Below are 16,595 nucleotides of genomic sequence, written 5' to 3' on the forward strand. Positions count from 1 at the left end.
ATGTCTTTCCATTTATTTGTGCCTTCTTCAAATTCTTTCATCAGTGACTTATAGTTTTCATTCCACAGATCTTTCAGCTCCTTGGTGAAATTTATTTCTAAGTCTTTTATTGTTTTTGATGATGTTCTAAATGGGATTATTTTCTTTATTTCTTTTGCAGATATTTCCTTTTTAGTGTATAGAAACACCACTGATGAAATCACCTCCTCCTGTCTTTACTGATTGGCTTTGGGAGAGAAATATCCTCCATCAGCAATTCTGTTAGGGATTCTGAGGCTTTCTCAGATCTTCTATGCATACATATGCTCCATGTTTTTTGTTCCCTCTTGAGGGGGATTCTTAAGATTGGATGCCTTCTCTTAATCCTGCAAAGCCAGGCTGGGTGCTAACAGCTTCACCTTTGCTTTTCCTTGGTGGTGCTAATGCTCAGGTGCTTTTGGTAGCTTTCTCCAAATCATGCAGAGTCAGGCTGGCTTTCTGTGTGTGTTCATAGCTATCTATAAAAGCTCCTCTTGCCACCATTAGGGTGTGCACAGAGAGCTGGCCATAGGTTGTGGGGAGGGTGTATAGGAGAGGTGCATGGAGCATTGCAGTTGGGAGGATCCACAAGTGAAGCATCCCCAGTGGCTCTTTGTCAGGCTTCCTGATGGAGTCTGTGAAGTGGTTAGTAGGATCCATGTTCCTTTGATATGCCCTCCAAGTGCCCCGACTGCTGTTCTCCCAGCTGCTCTCTTCCCCTCATTCTCTTAGGACACCTCAGTATTCTGGATGAGGTGAGAAAGAAGTGGGTATCTTTGGTGGTGTCCCATACTGCTGGGGAACCTGGGCACTCACATGCTTTCACTTTTTCCCATGAGAGAAATCACAGGCCAAGAAGGCCGCCTTGGCGCTGAGCTATACCTCCTTGGGGGTGACGCTGGTAAAATGAAACTGTTCCTCTTACCCTCTTCAATTCATCCATCTTGGATATTTTGTTGTTGTTGTTTCAGTGGTGTGCTGGAACTTCTGTGCTAGACTCCTGGACTTCCACAAAGACACTCTCATCCATGGATGATTGTCTAAATCAGTGTTTTTTGTGGGGAAGATGGTAGAAAATTCTTATTCCACCATGTTGATGACATCACTTCTCCCCTTCTCAGCTCTTTGCCCCTTATATCTTTCATAAATATTCTTTTTAATTCTAACTTCCTCAGAATTAAATCAGCCCAAATGGTTTCATTTTAAGGCTTTGCCTTTTTTTTTCTTTTGAGGATTTTTCATGATTGTATAGTTAGCCTCTGTCCCTTATAGTCATGGTAATATTTGTAACATTTACTGAGCATTTACTATTGCCAGGCACTTAGTTGGTTTCTATAGCTGTTACTGTTGTTGGTTTTGTTGGTTTCTGTTACTTGGAATCAAAATCATCTTACCTAAGACATTTCTCTTTATTCTATTTTCCTAAAGTCTTGGGTACATATCTGCCTATGTACAACATTTCCTCAACTTTCCTGCAACTAACATCTTCATTTTCTTCTCAAGATTTCTTTTACAAGACAGTTTTCCATTACTGGTCAAATTAAGTCTGGAATAATAGTTCCTTTTATTGCTTCCTCTACTTTCTGAGAATCGGACTTTCCCGTCAGCCATTACTCTGAATAGACTTCCCCAAGAGCAAAGTTTGTTTCTGTTTTGTTTATTGATGTGTAAGTTACTACATTAAGTGCACAGATCTTAAGCGTACCAGTTGATTAATTTTTTATATTATATGCCAGTGTAACCACTACCCACACTAAGATATGGAATGTCTCTAATGCCCCAGAGGTCTCTCTTGTGTGCCTGCTCAGTCAGTAACCTTCCAGAGGTAACCACTAGTCTAAGTTTTTGTACTTAATATACAGGCACACCTCAGAGATATTGTGGGTTCAGTTCTAACCACTGCAGTAAATCAGATATTGAAATAAACTGAATCTCATGAATTTCTTGGTTTCCCAGCGCATATAAAAGTTACGTTTACACTATACTGTAGTCTATTAATTGCGCAATAGTACTATGTGTAAAAAAAAAAAAAGTATATACCTTAATCTAAAACTATATGTTATTGCTAAAAAGTGCTAAACATCTTCTGAGCCTTCAGCAATTTATAGTAGTAGCATCAAAAATTACTGATCATAGGGGCTTCCCTGGTGGCGCAGTGGTTGAGAGTCCGCCTGCCGATGCAGGGAACGCGGGTTCGTGCCCCGGTCTGGGAGGATCCCACATGCCGCGGAGCGGCTGGGCCCGTGAGCCATGGCCGCTGAGCTTGCGCGTCCGGAGTCTGTGCTCCGCAGCGGGAGAGGCCGTGGCAGTGAGAGGCCCGCATACAGCAAAAAAAAAAAAAAAATTACTGATCATAGATCACCATTACAAATATAGTAATAATAAAAAGTTTGAAATATTGCGAGAATTACCGAAATGTGACACAGAGACATGAAGTGAGCAAATGCTGTTGGAAAAATGGTGCTGATAGCCTTGCTCGACATAGGGTTGCCACAAGCCTTCAATTTGTAAAAAAAAAAAAAACATGGTATCTGTAAAGTGCAAATAAAGTGAAGCACAATAAAACGAGGCATGCCTGTAAATGTACTCATACAGTATACATTCTTTTCTTAAAAAATTTATTTATTTATTTATTTTTGGCTCGTTGGGTCTTCATCGCTGTGCATGGGCTTTCTTTAGTTGTGGCGAGCGGAGGCTACTCTTCGTTGAGGTGCACGGGCTTCTCGTTGCGGTGGCTTCTCTTGTTGAGGCGCATGGGCATCAGAAGTTGTGGCATGTGGGCTCTAGAACACAGGCTCAGTAGTTGTAGCCCACGGGCTTAGTTGCTCGGCGGCATGTGGGATCTTCCAGGACCAGGGCTCGAACCCGTCTCCCCTGCATTGGCAGGCGGATTCTTAACCACTGTGCCACCAGGGAAGTCCCAGTATGCATTCTTTTGTGTTTGGCTTATTTTGCTCAATATTGTTTATGAGATACATCTGTGTTGTTAGGTAAAGCAAGAGCTCATTCTTTTACACTGTGGGATAATATTCTATTGTATGACTATATCACAGTTTATCCATTCTGCTGAAAGACATTTGGATTGTTTCTAATCTGGGCATATTATAAATAAACCTGCTGTGAACAGTCTTGTACAAGTCTTTTGGTGGACATAACCCCTCATTTCTCTGGATATATGCACAGGAGTGGGATTGCTGAGTCATAGGGCAGTTGTACGTATAGCTTTGGTATATACTGCCAAACAGTTTTTCTAAATGATTGGTAAATGTTTACTTCCACAGCAATGTACAAAAGTTCTAATCTCTCTGTAATCTTGCCAGTAGTTAGTATTGACCATGTGTATTTAAGTTTAGACACTCTGGTAGGTAGGTAATATAGATAAGTATATGTTGGTGTGATATGTAATTTATACTAATAGCAACGTTTCAAAGGGCATGGGAAGACTTTTGGAAAGTAATCTTATTATTAATTCATATTTTATGTGTAGCAGAGAAGGCAGCAGAAATATTTTGCCTCACTTAGTGAGGAATGTAGATTGAGTTGTATGATCCATGTGACTGTAAGTATCTAGGGGCAAAATTGTAAATCTTAAAGTAATGCTTTAATTCCTAAGCCTACCCATGAGAGTACGAGGGTCATAGTCAGCAGTTATGTTGCTTCTTTTTTTGGATTTTGAGAAGGAAATGGCTTCTCAAATGGCAGAAATAGTTCCTGCTGTTTTCATATAGAAAAGTAAGTGGATTTTGTGGATTGCTGGGAACAGCTAACTTGGACAGGATTCATTGTGGTTTCTTTTTCCTCCCCTAGATCTGTCTTCTCCAAAGTCTGCCCTTCTCCAAGGGAGACATACTTCACTCCCATCAGCTAGTTTTCAGGTAAGTTGGGATTTCCTCAAATGTCATTTCAGTCGTTAGAGTGGGATTGTATATTCTTTTGCTGTGGGTTATGTTTAGCTGAAAACCAGTGTTGGCAGTTCATTCTGGGCTCCCATCTGCCAACCACTTTTTTCTTAGCTCTGCCTCTCCAGCTTAACTAATATATTCACCACTTAACTTCTTGCTTACGTCTTGCCATGTACCACTGATGAGAGAGTAGAAGAAGTACAAAACTTGATACTTTACCTGAATAGACCAAATAACTGCTAAATATTAAAAAGGTGAAATGAGTACCATGGAAAACAGAGACTCAACAAAAATGTATGTGGTCCGGAGGGGTTAGGAGAGTTTCTGCAGTTCTTGCTTCTTTCCTCTGTAGGTCTCTTCCCTACAGTACTCTGTGTGAACTCTAGTCGCCTTGACTTCCCCAAACTCTCAGCATTACCTCTTCAGTTCAAGGAGTCTGCTGGGTCGCTCCTGGGTTCCCCTTCCCTGCACCCCTGCCTGGACACTCTCAAGGCAGTAAGCTGGAGCAGTTGTAGGGCTTACTTCATTTGTTTACTGATTCTTGGGGATCACTGTTCTTTGTTATCTGAGATTCAGTGCCTTGGAAACTGTTGTTTCATTATGTTTTGTCTGGAATTTTTTGGTTATTTTCATGCAGGAGGGTAAATTCAGTCCTTGTTAATCCCATCTGGGCCACAGCTTGATCCTTTTGAGGTTTGGTTTTGAACTGTAAGCTTTGTTAGGGCTGACCTAGTGTAGCCTTATTCTAGGACTGTGTTTCATGGGGTCTGTGACTACACTTTAGTTCAGTGATTTGCTAGGATGACCCACCCAACCCAGCAGCATAACTCAGGGATAGGGATCATTACAACAAAGGATACAAAATGCATCAGAAGGAAAAAGATATTTATAAGAATCCAAAGAAATCAGGTGCAGGCTTCCAAGTCCTCCTTCTGTGATGATCACACAGATGTACTTTCTCTAGAGCTGTTGTCCTGAGACAGAGAAATGTCTCTACCCAGGGAAGTCTTCTTGAGTCTCACAGTCCAGAGTTCTTAAAGGGAGCTGATCACATACATCAGCATGTACTTGCTGTTGACCAGCCATGGTGCAGACCTCAAACTAGGCACCACATGTGCATCATAAATCTTCATGTATACTTTAAACAATGCTGACAGTCTGGTACATCCTGTCCCAGTGCTCCAGGCACACAATAACATCGTCATTCAGTGACTATATAAACATTAGTTTTCAGAGCTTGTTTAAGGTTCATGGATCCAAGTGTCCCTGGAGATTAGCAAGGATTGGGTAAGCTGGACTTGCTGCTTTAACTCTTTCCTCACAGGCTAAACTTGTGCTGCTCCTAAAGCGCGCTGGAACTGTTTGTGGGCACTGATTGTGCGTATGTCTTCTTAACTCTGGGTGCAGTTATGTCACATTGGTAACTTGATATGGGCTGTGGAGATAGTATTTACACCAGAGTTTTGGAGCTCCTCCTCTTTGTATCTCCCTTCTCTCTAGTATCTATCCTGCAAATTCCCTGCCTCTGTAGTCCTCAGCTGCCACCTTTGTTTCCTTAGTTCAGTGAGACCACTGTGTCTTGCTCAGTTTCTGCCTCCAGGCAGGAAACTGAAGGGTCTGTGGGGCTCATGTGATTGTCTCCCTTCTCTCAGGGATCACAGTTCTGTTCTGTCTGCTGTTCAAAAATAGGAAAGCACTTGTTTCAGTTATATTGTTGAGTTTTACAGTTGTTTACTCTGGGAGAGCTAGTCCAGTAGCTCTGTCGTTGTTAGAAGTAGAAGTCCCAATAATTTATTTGTCTATTTTGAAACAAAATTAATTCACTTGCCCAGTTTCAAATACATAATAAATAAAGAAAAAGTGGGAAGTTCCCCTGCATTGCCTCAAGAGTCCCACTAAACAGTCGCACTGATAATATTCGGTAGTGTATTCTTTTAGCTTTTTCTTTGTGCATTTACATACAAACTTTCCTATTCATAAAAATAAAAATGGGATAATATCATGTATGCTATTTTTAATATGATATATATTTCCTAATCAGTACATATAGAGACACTTTATTTTTAAAATGTCTACATAAGCTGCTTTAGTATGGATGTACCATGAATTCTTTAACCACTATCCTATTAATAGACATTTGTTTGCTTTTTTTTTCCCCTCACAATGTTGCAAGGAAATTTTTACATATGTCTTTGCACCCTGAGGTGTTTCTAAAGAATAAATTCCTACAAGCTATAAATCTGGATTGAATGATATATCTATTTAAAGTTTTGATAGATCCTGGCAGAGTGCCCCCTGATAGATTGCATTAGGGCCCTGTTCCCACCGTAATACACATGAGCACTTCAAGCAGTGTTCGCTAATCTGTTATCTCATTGTTTTATTATGTTTTTCTTGGAGTGGAGCATCTTTTCATGGTTTGTTAACAATGGTTTGGGTGAATTGCCTGTTTGGGTTGTCGGCCCTTTTTGGTTATTGTTGTAGGTTGTTCATCTTTTCTGCTAATTAGTTGTAGCAACTCAGAATATTGCATTTTATTTATGGTTTTCTACAGAAGTTTTACATTTTTATGTGGTTTTATGTGTCAGTCTCTCTGTCTTATAATTTTTGCCTTCCATATATCAAGCTTATAAAACTATTTTTCTGTCTTTTATTCTATTTTATTTTTTCTTTTTCTTTAAAATTGAGTCTCTAATCCAGCAGATATTTTTGTGTATGCTGTGAAGTAGGGAACTCACCTTAATTTCTTTTCTCAAATAGACAGTCATTTGTTATGGCACCATTTAGTGAATAATCCAGCTTTTTAAAATTAATTTGAAAGTTGCTTAATCCCATTTAGTTCTTATAAACATGGCTATATTTTGGGTTTCTCTGTTTTTCATTGAGTTTTATTCCATACTAGACCACTCTGTTCTAATTTATCTTTATCTTTCGGTATATTTTGGTATGTTACTTAGTATATTTTGAAATGTGGTAGGGTAAGTCTCCTCCGCAAATTCTTTCCAAAACATTTTTGGCTATTCTTGCACTTACAGGTAGTAAAACATATTATTGATGTTAATAGGTATACTCTTAATACTTGATATATCTTGGAACACAGAGATCATGATGATGATGATTATGAAGATCAATAACAACAACAACAGTGGCCAACATTGACTGAACACTTGTTATATGCTAGACCTTAAATTAAGCATTTAATATTGAACATTGCTTATTTAATTCTTGCAATAATCCTATGAGTCAGGTTTTGTTTTTATATTCATTTTACGAAGGAGGAAATATCAAAATCATTTTTCAGATAGCCCAGAGCTTGCCTTACTTCTGTCAGTATTGCTAACTTTACCCCTTTCTGAGGTAAATCCTTTATGGCTAAGCAGAAATATGTTTGGTATTTCAGGAATCAGTGACCTTCAAGGATGTGATAGTGGACTTTACCCAGGAAGAATGGAAACAGCTGGATCCTGTACAGAGAGATTTATTCAGGGATGTGACATTGGAAAATTATACACATCTGGTCTCTATAGGTAAGGATGACTTCTCTGCGTTAATATCTGGGGGTGTGTAGGAGGGTGCTCTTGTGCTTAGGTGAGTTTTGCCATTAATGAACCAAAGATTCCTAAACTTTGAAAGGTTTTGAAAAGGTTTCTACTCTCTAGCAACTAGAAGGACAAACTAATAATTTTTCTGAACCCAGATCAGTTCCCAAGTTATACCACATCTGGAAATGTATAACATGGAAGCTATATGTGCTTTATGTGCTTTACTCCATCTGATTTGTCCATGTATCCTTTCCTCTAAAGACAAAGTGATGAGACTGAACTCTGATACAGCACTTTTCTCTCAGTGCAGACAGGTAACTTTTTTTACACCTTTGAGCAGGACTCCAAGTTTCCAAACCTGATGTGATTTCCCAGTTAGAGCAAGGGACAGAGCCATGGATTGTGGAGCCCAGCATTCCAGTAGGTGCCCTTGGAGGTAAGTAATGGATACCCGGCAGATGAGTGTTATTGACACTAACCACCAGCCTGATGAGAGGATTTTACGTCTGAAATGTAGATGTACTTCTCTTTAAAGTGTCTCCTGTGGAGAATGGGAAGGCATCTGGACTCTCTTTTTTTTTTGCGGTACATGGGCCTCTCACTGTTGTGGCCTCTCCCGTTGTGGAGCACAGGCTCCGGACGCGCAGGCCCAGCGGCCATGGCTCACGGGCCCAGCCGCTCCGCAGCATGTGGGATCCTCCCGGACCAGGACACGAACCCATGTCCCCTGCATCGGCAGGCGGACTCTCAACCACTGCGCCACCAGGGAAGCCCTGGACTCTCTTATGCTTTGTCAAAACAGTAAATGTCTCAACATGTATTCTATTTTTGTACTCCTTTCAAAGGAGTTATTATCCTTCTTGCTTTTTTCTAAAGGCAACTTCTTGACATGGAATCTGGATTCCTCCTTTCCCAGCCTCCTTTGGGGCCCTGGTCTCATAATTATTACCCCACTTTTCACCCTTACAGTTTTCTTTTTGGATCTACAGCCTCCACCCCCAGTACCTTCAAACAGAAATAGGTAACCTAAATTCCAAATACTTTCACTCAGCACTGTTAATCTTTCTGGCCACCATCCAGTCTGCCTTCTTGCTTTCTCAACCAAACTGTGCAAAAGTGAGTTCTATACCTGTAGCCGTCATTTCTTCATCACCTGTTCCTGTCTTAATCTCATTGTGTAGCTTCTGACCCTATCACTTATTGGACTGCCCTTGAAATTTTGAATAACTTTCTTGTAAACCATCAATTCCCAAACTGCACAGAGAGACTTCTTCAAAGATCTGACCCTGAAAAAATGTACAAACGTAGTCACTCTATGTAAGGAATATATCTCCAGATTTAATGAGGTAGGAGTAGGGGGTCCTTTTTATGGGGAGAAACAATGCATGCCATGTTCAAATTTGGCAAGTACTGGATTAGCTAAAATTTAGCAGGTTTCTTACTGGAGGACCACTCAGAATTTTTTTTTTTAATTTGTAGTTGGGAATTATGAATTTCCAACAGAGTGCATAGAATGTAACATTTCTGTCCCCCGTCCTCCTAACCGTGATTCCGTTTTTTTTTAATATTGCACCTTTAAAATCTTTCTTTTAAAAGATGGTTTCATGGGACTGCCTTTGCAGTCCAGTGGTTAAAACTCCTCCCTTCCAATGCAGGGGGGCATGGATTCGATCCCTGGTCAGGGAACTAAGATCCCACATGCTGTGCGGTGCGTCCAAAAAAAAAAAAAAAAAAGATGGTTTCATGGAACACAATTTATAAAACTAATTTTTTAAAAATAAGAACTCTATTAACTTGTGCTTATAGTTTGTTAACTTTTGGAAAGTTACACTGAGGTGGCCACTGGCCCTGGGCCTTGTCTGCGTCATTTTCCTATCCTCTTCTTTAGGCTGTCTTGGTGACTTGGCCCCTGCAGAATTGTGATTGTATTCTGATATATATTCTGTCTTACTGGTCTATGATGTTCTTTTACAACCTGGATGTCAGCACCTTCTATTATCTCTCCATGCAAATGGGTGTCTGAATATTGTGGTCAGTGCCCTTCAACTTTGCATATAGTAAAGTGAGGATTGCATCCTGCAGTAGGAATGGTGCTGTTCAGTCTGGCCTTCTGGAATTTTCTCCAATCCTTCATTCATTACCCCACCTCTGATATTCTGGTAACTCTTTTGGTTAGTGCGTGGACAATATGACAATGTGTATTATATTGGTCACAGTCTGTTGCATGTTTATTGCTTTCAACTGGAACTCCAACTTGAGCTAGAGATCAGTCACTCCCACACTCTTTTTGCCTTTAACAGCATCTGACTCCATGGTCTCCATATCCTTTTCCCTGTGAAGTACTTCCCAGGAGCTATTTTTTATAGCTATCTGCTGTACAAGTATATCCTTAGTGTCATTTTTGTTGATGAAAACATATCCATTTCTTATACTGATTGGCTGTTCCCCAAAACTTGTGTTACATTAATCGTCTTGTCCCTGCTGGAGAAGCACTGCTGTTGTGAGGCTGCCTGCACTTCTGCATGCTGATGCATGCTGTACCATTTCCCATGGTACCAGGTATGGAGAGGATGGTAGGCAGCTCTAGGTCCCTACCTTGCTTCTTATGTTTGCAGTGATAATGGTGGTGACAATGACTGGGCTGGCAGCACAGGAGATTCAGGGTTCTCTGGTGGTCTGCTGTACCTTCCCGTTACCAGTGGAACCAAAGAAATGCTGTTTTATTTTATTTTATTTTTAATTAATTAATTTATTAAGTTGGCTGCGTTGGGTCTCCACTGCTGCACGCAGGCTTTCTCTAGTTGCGACGAGTGGGTGCTACTCTTCGTTGTGGTGCACAGGCTTCTCATTGCGATGGTTTCTCTTGTTGTGGAGCACAGGCTCTAGGCACGTGGGCTTCAGTAGTTGTGGCACACAGGCTCAGTAGTTGTGGCTCATGGGCTCTAGAGCACGGGCTCAGTAGTTGTGGCATGTGGGCTCAGTAGTTGTGGTTCATGGGCTTAGTTGCTTCACAGCATGTGGGATCTTCCCAGACCAGGGCTAAAACCCGTGTCCCCTGCATTGGCAGGCGGATTCTTAACCACTGCACCACCAGGGAAGTCCAAGAAATGCTGTTTTAAACACAGCCTTTTCTTCTTTACTGAATCTGCCAGCATTGACTACCCTGTCATCTTTCTTGTCTTGGCAAAAGACAAACTATCCCAGAGTAGACAGTAGAGTAGTGTAACTCTATGTCCTGATTATGTACTTTTCTGGTTCTTTTTAACAACTTTGGTTCTGTGTTTCTTATATTCTTTGTTTGATTGCTGAAAAACTGCTTTCTTTCATTAGTATATTTTATTCGTCCCATTACCCTAAACATCCTCAAGGATCTTCCCCCATTGCTGCTTTTTTTTCACATACATTCTTATGGCTTTAGCTATTCTTTTCCTTCTTCTTTTGAGCTGATATTTTCTGTCCTATATTTGAACATTTTAGTTATCCTGCTACTTTTGGCATCTTCCACCCCCACAAACACCATTATAGTCTAGTCTTCCATTTCTCTTCCTAATTCTCAAAGTGCCTAGTGTTGAACTTGCTATCTTCCTCTACCTAAATTACTTCCTCTACTATTTACAACTTTCTCATTTCTAGCAGTGATATGACTATTTTGTCCGTTTTCTAGGCTAAAAATCATGGAGCCATAGTCATGTCTTGTGATTATCCTGTCTTGAAATCATGGTTCTTAGACTTTTTGTTGCTATTCACTGGCAAGGAATCCCAGTTCAGACTGCCTCCTTTAGATTCAGTCCATCTCTGTCTCCTCTTATCTATCTCTGTGGTCACTTTCTAAATTTACTATCAACTTAAATGGAGTTCCCTTACTGGTTCTTAGAGATTATCTATGAAGTTGAATTCGACATTCTCTTGCTACTCTCATATTTTATTTCTCATTCTCCTTAGCTCTTTCCAAATTTCTCCCCAAATAATAGGGCTGTGTTTGAAAATCCTCAGAATTTGCTGAGGGCTTTATTTTTAGTTTCATTAGGTCATTCCCACAATAACACTTTTGTTGTGTTTGTTTTTTTCCCCTCAATTCAGAGAATACTGACATTTTCTCTTTCAGACTGGGAGACAAGACCAGAAAATAGCGTATCAGTCTCAGAGCTGGACATTTCTGAAGAAGAGCCATCTCCAGAGGCAATAGTAGAAAAGCACAAAAGGGGTGATCCTTGGGGTTCCAACGTCTTAGAAACTGGGGAATCTGAAGGCAGTCCAGAGAGGCAACAGGCAAATGAACAGGCCCTGCTAAGGGAAATAAAAGTAACTGATAAGACAGTACCTACTTTGAAGAGAGACCATGTAAATAATGACTTTGAAAAAAGCATCAATGTGAGTTCAGACCTTTTAACACAAAAAGAAGTATCTGCAGAAGAGACCTCTACTAAAACAAGCGTCAAACAGAATTTAAAGCCAGTTAAAAAAGAGAAATCTTGTAAGTGCAATGAATGTGGGAAAGCTTTTAGTTATTGTTCAGCTCTTATTCGCCATCAGAGAACACATACTGGAGAGAAACCCTACAAATGTAATGAATGTGAAAAAGCCTTCAGCCGGAGTGAAAACCTTATAAACCATCAAAGAATTCATACTGGAGATAAACCATATAAATGTGATCAGTGTGGAAAAGGCTTCATTGAGGGTCCTTCTCTTACTCAACATCAAAGAATTCACACTGGAGAGAAACCCTATAAGTGTGATGAATGTGGGAAAGCCTTTAGTCAGAGGACCCATCTTGTTCAGCATCAGAGAATTCACACTGGTGAGAAACCATATACTTGTAATGAGTGTGGAAAAGCCTTTAGCCAGAGAGGCCACTTTATGGAACATCAGAAAATTCATACAGGAGAAAAACCTTTTAAATGTGATGAATGTGATAAAACCTTTACCAGGAGCACGCACCTTACTCAACATCAAAAAATTCATACTGGAGAGAAAACCTATAAATGTAATGAATGTGGGAAGGCTTTCAATGGACCCTCAACATTTATACGTCATCATATGATTCATACTGGTGAAAAACCATATGAATGCAATGAATGTGGGAAAGCCTTCAGTCAGCACTCAAACCTCACTCAACATCAGAAAACACATACGGGGGAGAAACCTTATGATTGTGCTGAATGTGGGAAATCCTTTAGTTACTGGTCATCCCTTGCTCAACATCTAAAAATTCATACTGGAGAAAAACCTTACAAATGCAATGAATGTGGAAAGGCCTTCAGTTATTGCTCATCCCTTACTCAGCATCGGAGAATTCACACCAGAGAAAAGCCCTTTGAATGCAATGAGTGTGGAAAGGCTTTCAGTTATCTCTCAAACCTTAATCAACATCAGAAGACTCATACCCAAGAGAAAGCTTATGAATGTAAGGAATGTGGGAAAGCCTTTATTCGGAGTTCATCTCTTGCTAAACATGAAAGAATTCATACTGGTGAGAAACCCTATCAGTGTCACGAATGTGGGAAAACCTTCAGTTATGGCTCATCCCTTATTCAGCATAGGAAAATACATACTGGAGAAAGACCTTACAAGTGTAATGAATGTGGGCGAGCCTTCAACCAGAACATACACCTTACGCAACATAAGAGAATTCACACAGGAGCAAAGCCTTATGAGTGTGCCAAGTGTGGCAAAGCCTTTCGACATTGTTCATCTCTGGCTCAACATCAAAAAACTCACACAGAAGAAAAACCCTACCAGTGTAATAAGTGTGAAAAGGCCTTTAGCCAGAGCTCCCATCTGGCTCAGCATCAACGAATTCACACTGGAGAGAAACCCTATAAATGCAATGAATGTGACAAATCCTTTAGCCGGAGCACTCATCTGACTGAACATCAGAATACTCATACTGGAGAGAAACCTTACAACTGTAATGAATGCAGGAAGACTTTCAGCCAGAGCACTTACCTCATTCAGCATCAGAGAATTCATTCAGGAGAGAAGCCCTTTGGATGTAATGATTGTGGAAAAGCCTTCAGATATCGTTCTGCTCTCAACAAACATCAGAGACTGCACCCTGGCATATGACTCTTCTAGGAACATCGTAAACATAGGGGATGCATTTACTCTAGTTTGTCCTTTTAAGTACAGAAGAATCAGGGTGGATTGAGAAACTGCCGAAAATATTTTTATTTTTCACCGTCATGCTGTGGAATGGAAAGTACTTTGGGCTGAAGTAAGCCAATTACGTTGTTAAGCAACTTTGAGACATTGGCAAATTCAGCCATTTTAAGCTTCAGTTTCCTCTGTGAAATGAAGGATTTGGAGTCGGTCATTTCAAAGGTCGCTTGGAGTTTTATATTCGGTTTTGTTTATTCACAATATATTCTTGAATAGGATTATTGTACATCAACATTTTGCTATGTTGCATCTAGAATGTATGTATTTATGCATGTTTTGCCAGTAGAAAGCATTTATGTTTCAGTAACTAGACTGGAGATCTATCATGCTCCTGTTCTAACACATTTAAGTTCTTTAAGTAACCAGTTCCTAATAAAAAGAATTGTAAAGTACCCTCAAATTAATAATTCAGTAATATATAATTGCTTAAGTCAGTACAAGTATTAAACCTTCCTACCATTTTCTCTCCTAGTATGTTTTAACATTCTAGAAGTTTATCACAACTACATAGATCCTCTACTACAGCTTAAACCTGTGTTATTTAACCCCAGTTACATAGTGGAATCACTTCAGGAACTTTATAAAATTCTGTTGCCAAGACCCCACCCCCAGTGACTGATTGGCCTAGGGAGTGGGATCCTGGCTTCAGTGTCTTTTTTAAAACTCCTAATGTGTACCCTGGAAAGAACAACTGGATTAGATTTCAGTACTCATTTCCTTCGTAGCTTCTTGTGACTCCTCCTAGAAGCTCACAGATTAGCTCTTCAGTACACATGATGTACTGAAGGGGATGTACACATAATGTAATTTTGACTGTTACCTTGTTTTGTAAATTGGTTTCTCATGAACTTTGAGAGGTAAGGTCTAATTTGTTTCCTTACCAAAGTACAGAAATTAAACGGCTGTATAAAATAATCGTCATTTTACTTGCTTTTCCTTGGCCACCTGATATCACAAGCAGATGACAGTGTGAGTGACACTTCTGAAGATGGGCAGCCCACAGCCTGCATGGCTATTTGTGGCAACCCTGGTCAAGATAACATTTGAGCCAGAAATAAATATGGGTCTAGCCATAAAGAGATGGGCCCTTATATTTTCTCTAGGTACAGTCTAATTATCAGGTCTGCTCTTTTAAGAGTAACTGACAATTTCCTAGCCTGGCCTTGAGAATAGGAGCTCTGAGAACAGGAGGTAGCACAGAAGTTGATCATTATTTATATAAAAGGAGTTCAAGACTCTTCCCACAAAGGAGGTTTGGGGGAGTAGGTACTGCAGCTTTCTTCAAGTGAAAAAAAAATGCAGTCATTTTTGCTTATATAAATGCCAGTGACCTGCATCAGAATTTTGTCACTTCCTTAAAGAAGATGCCAGACAGTGAAGAGCAGAGTTCAGGAGATAAAGTAGCCATTTAAATCTCAGGACTTTTTTCTGTCATAGTTTTGAAATATCTATGAAGAAATGTCATCTTGGTATTTCTTAATTTCTCAAGGCTTCCATTATGTAGGAATTTTATTTATCCCATAGCAGAGAGGTGGACACTAGCAGAGAGGAATGGATCTCAGGTTATAGGATATGCTTTGGTTGGAATCTGAGCCACTGCCACAGTATAAGGAAAAGAAGTTTCTATATCCAGGTGAAGGGTCCTCCTGTTTCAAAGGAGATCCCAAAATAGAGAACACCAGAGTCTGCCTGAAATGGACAAAAAGACTCTTGTCCTTTTGCCAGTATGATTCCTATATGAGGGAACAGAATTTATTTGGGAATTTGTCATTAACCATGGAAGATCCTACTTTGTTCCATTAATTTGATCTATTCATAGATACCGTCAGATCAAATGCAGAGCACGGAGAATGTGTGATCACTATCTGGAGGTTGCTTGTTAGTTCCGAGTTCCTTACCAGGACCTCCTGTTTTAAGATAACTCATGCAAGTGGTTACTATAGGGCCTGGCCAGCACGAGCGGTTTCGGTCAATGGTTCCCCTAACAATATGACAAGAGGAAAGTCAAAGTTTACCTCTCTCTGGATTTGTTTACATCTCAAGAGGATGGTGTGGAGAGGGGAGGGAAAGGGGGACTGATATGAATGACCTCACAGTGTGATGGAACCTGTATTCTAGACCCTGTCTTGGACACACCTCTGCCTCAGATGGGCTCAGACAGGTGCCTGGGCCATGGATGAACTCACCCTTGCACAGGGGCATTCATCTCGATCTTGGACTAATGAGAAAGCATGAAGGCTCAAGGTCCAGGTCCAAAAAATGTATCATTACTGAGGGCTCTGAGCAATGTAGTTCTGAGCAGATTACTTTGGGGCCAGGAGAAATCTGGAACCACAGTTCTGGGAGGCTAATGGCCCAGCATTGCCCAAGGAGACCAGGAAACAAGGAGTGGGTCTATTGGTGAAGGACAGTATTTTCAGGGGCCACTTTTTATTTGGTCCATATTTTTCTTCACTCCACCTCTAGGCAGAGTCCCAGGCAGAAACTAAGGGCCATACTCAAGCAGTTTAATTGAAGAAAATTTAGCCAAGAGAGGGAACCAGCGAAGGACAGTGGAACACTAGCGTCTAACAATTGCAGGAAAAATTACCACGCCTGAGCCTGAAAGAGCAAGAGCAAAAGAAGAATGTATTCATTTCCTATGGCTGCTATAATGAATTACCACAAACTTGGTGCCTTAAAACAACAGATTTCTTTTCACAGTTCTGGAGTCCAGAAGTCTGAAATCAGTTTCACTAGGCCAAACTCAAGGTGTTGGCTGGTTCACACTCCTTCTGGAAGTTCTAGGGGAGAATTAGCTTGGTGGCTAAAGCAGCATGTGAATTTAATGAGGATGTTTTTAAATAGGAGAGACATACTAGACTTGTTTAAAGTGATAATGAAATGAGTCACTAGAAAAGGAGAGATTGAAAAGTGGAAAGAGAGAGAGCAAAGTCCTAAAGGAGGCCTAAAGAAATGGGGGTCTCTGACAATG

General features: G+C 40.4%; 1 protein-coding gene across 1 annotated transcript; it reads left to right on the plus strand.

Moving 5' to 3' along the window:
- Positions 1-852: 852 nt before the first annotated feature.
- ZNF184 (zinc finger protein 184) lies at positions 853-14,010 on the plus strand. Its single transcript, XM_007449266.1, has 5 exons — positions 853-919; positions 3,826-3,893; positions 7,321-7,447; positions 7,803-7,898; positions 11,568-14,010. Exons 1-5 carry the CDS (start codon positions 853-855, stop codon positions 13,526-13,528), a joined length of 2,319 nt encoding a protein of 772 aa, XP_007449328.1. The 3' UTR covers positions 13,529-14,010.
- Positions 14,011-16,595: the final 2,585 nt, after the last annotated feature.

This window comes from Lipotes vexillifer, unplaced genomic scaffold (genome assembly GCF_000442215.2).
Source record: "Lipotes vexillifer unplaced genomic scaffold, Lipotes_vexillifer_v1.1 scaffold657, whole genome shotgun sequence".
In the NCBI taxonomy this organism is placed as follows: Eukaryota; Metazoa; Chordata; class Mammalia; order Artiodactyla; family Lipotidae; genus Lipotes; species Lipotes vexillifer.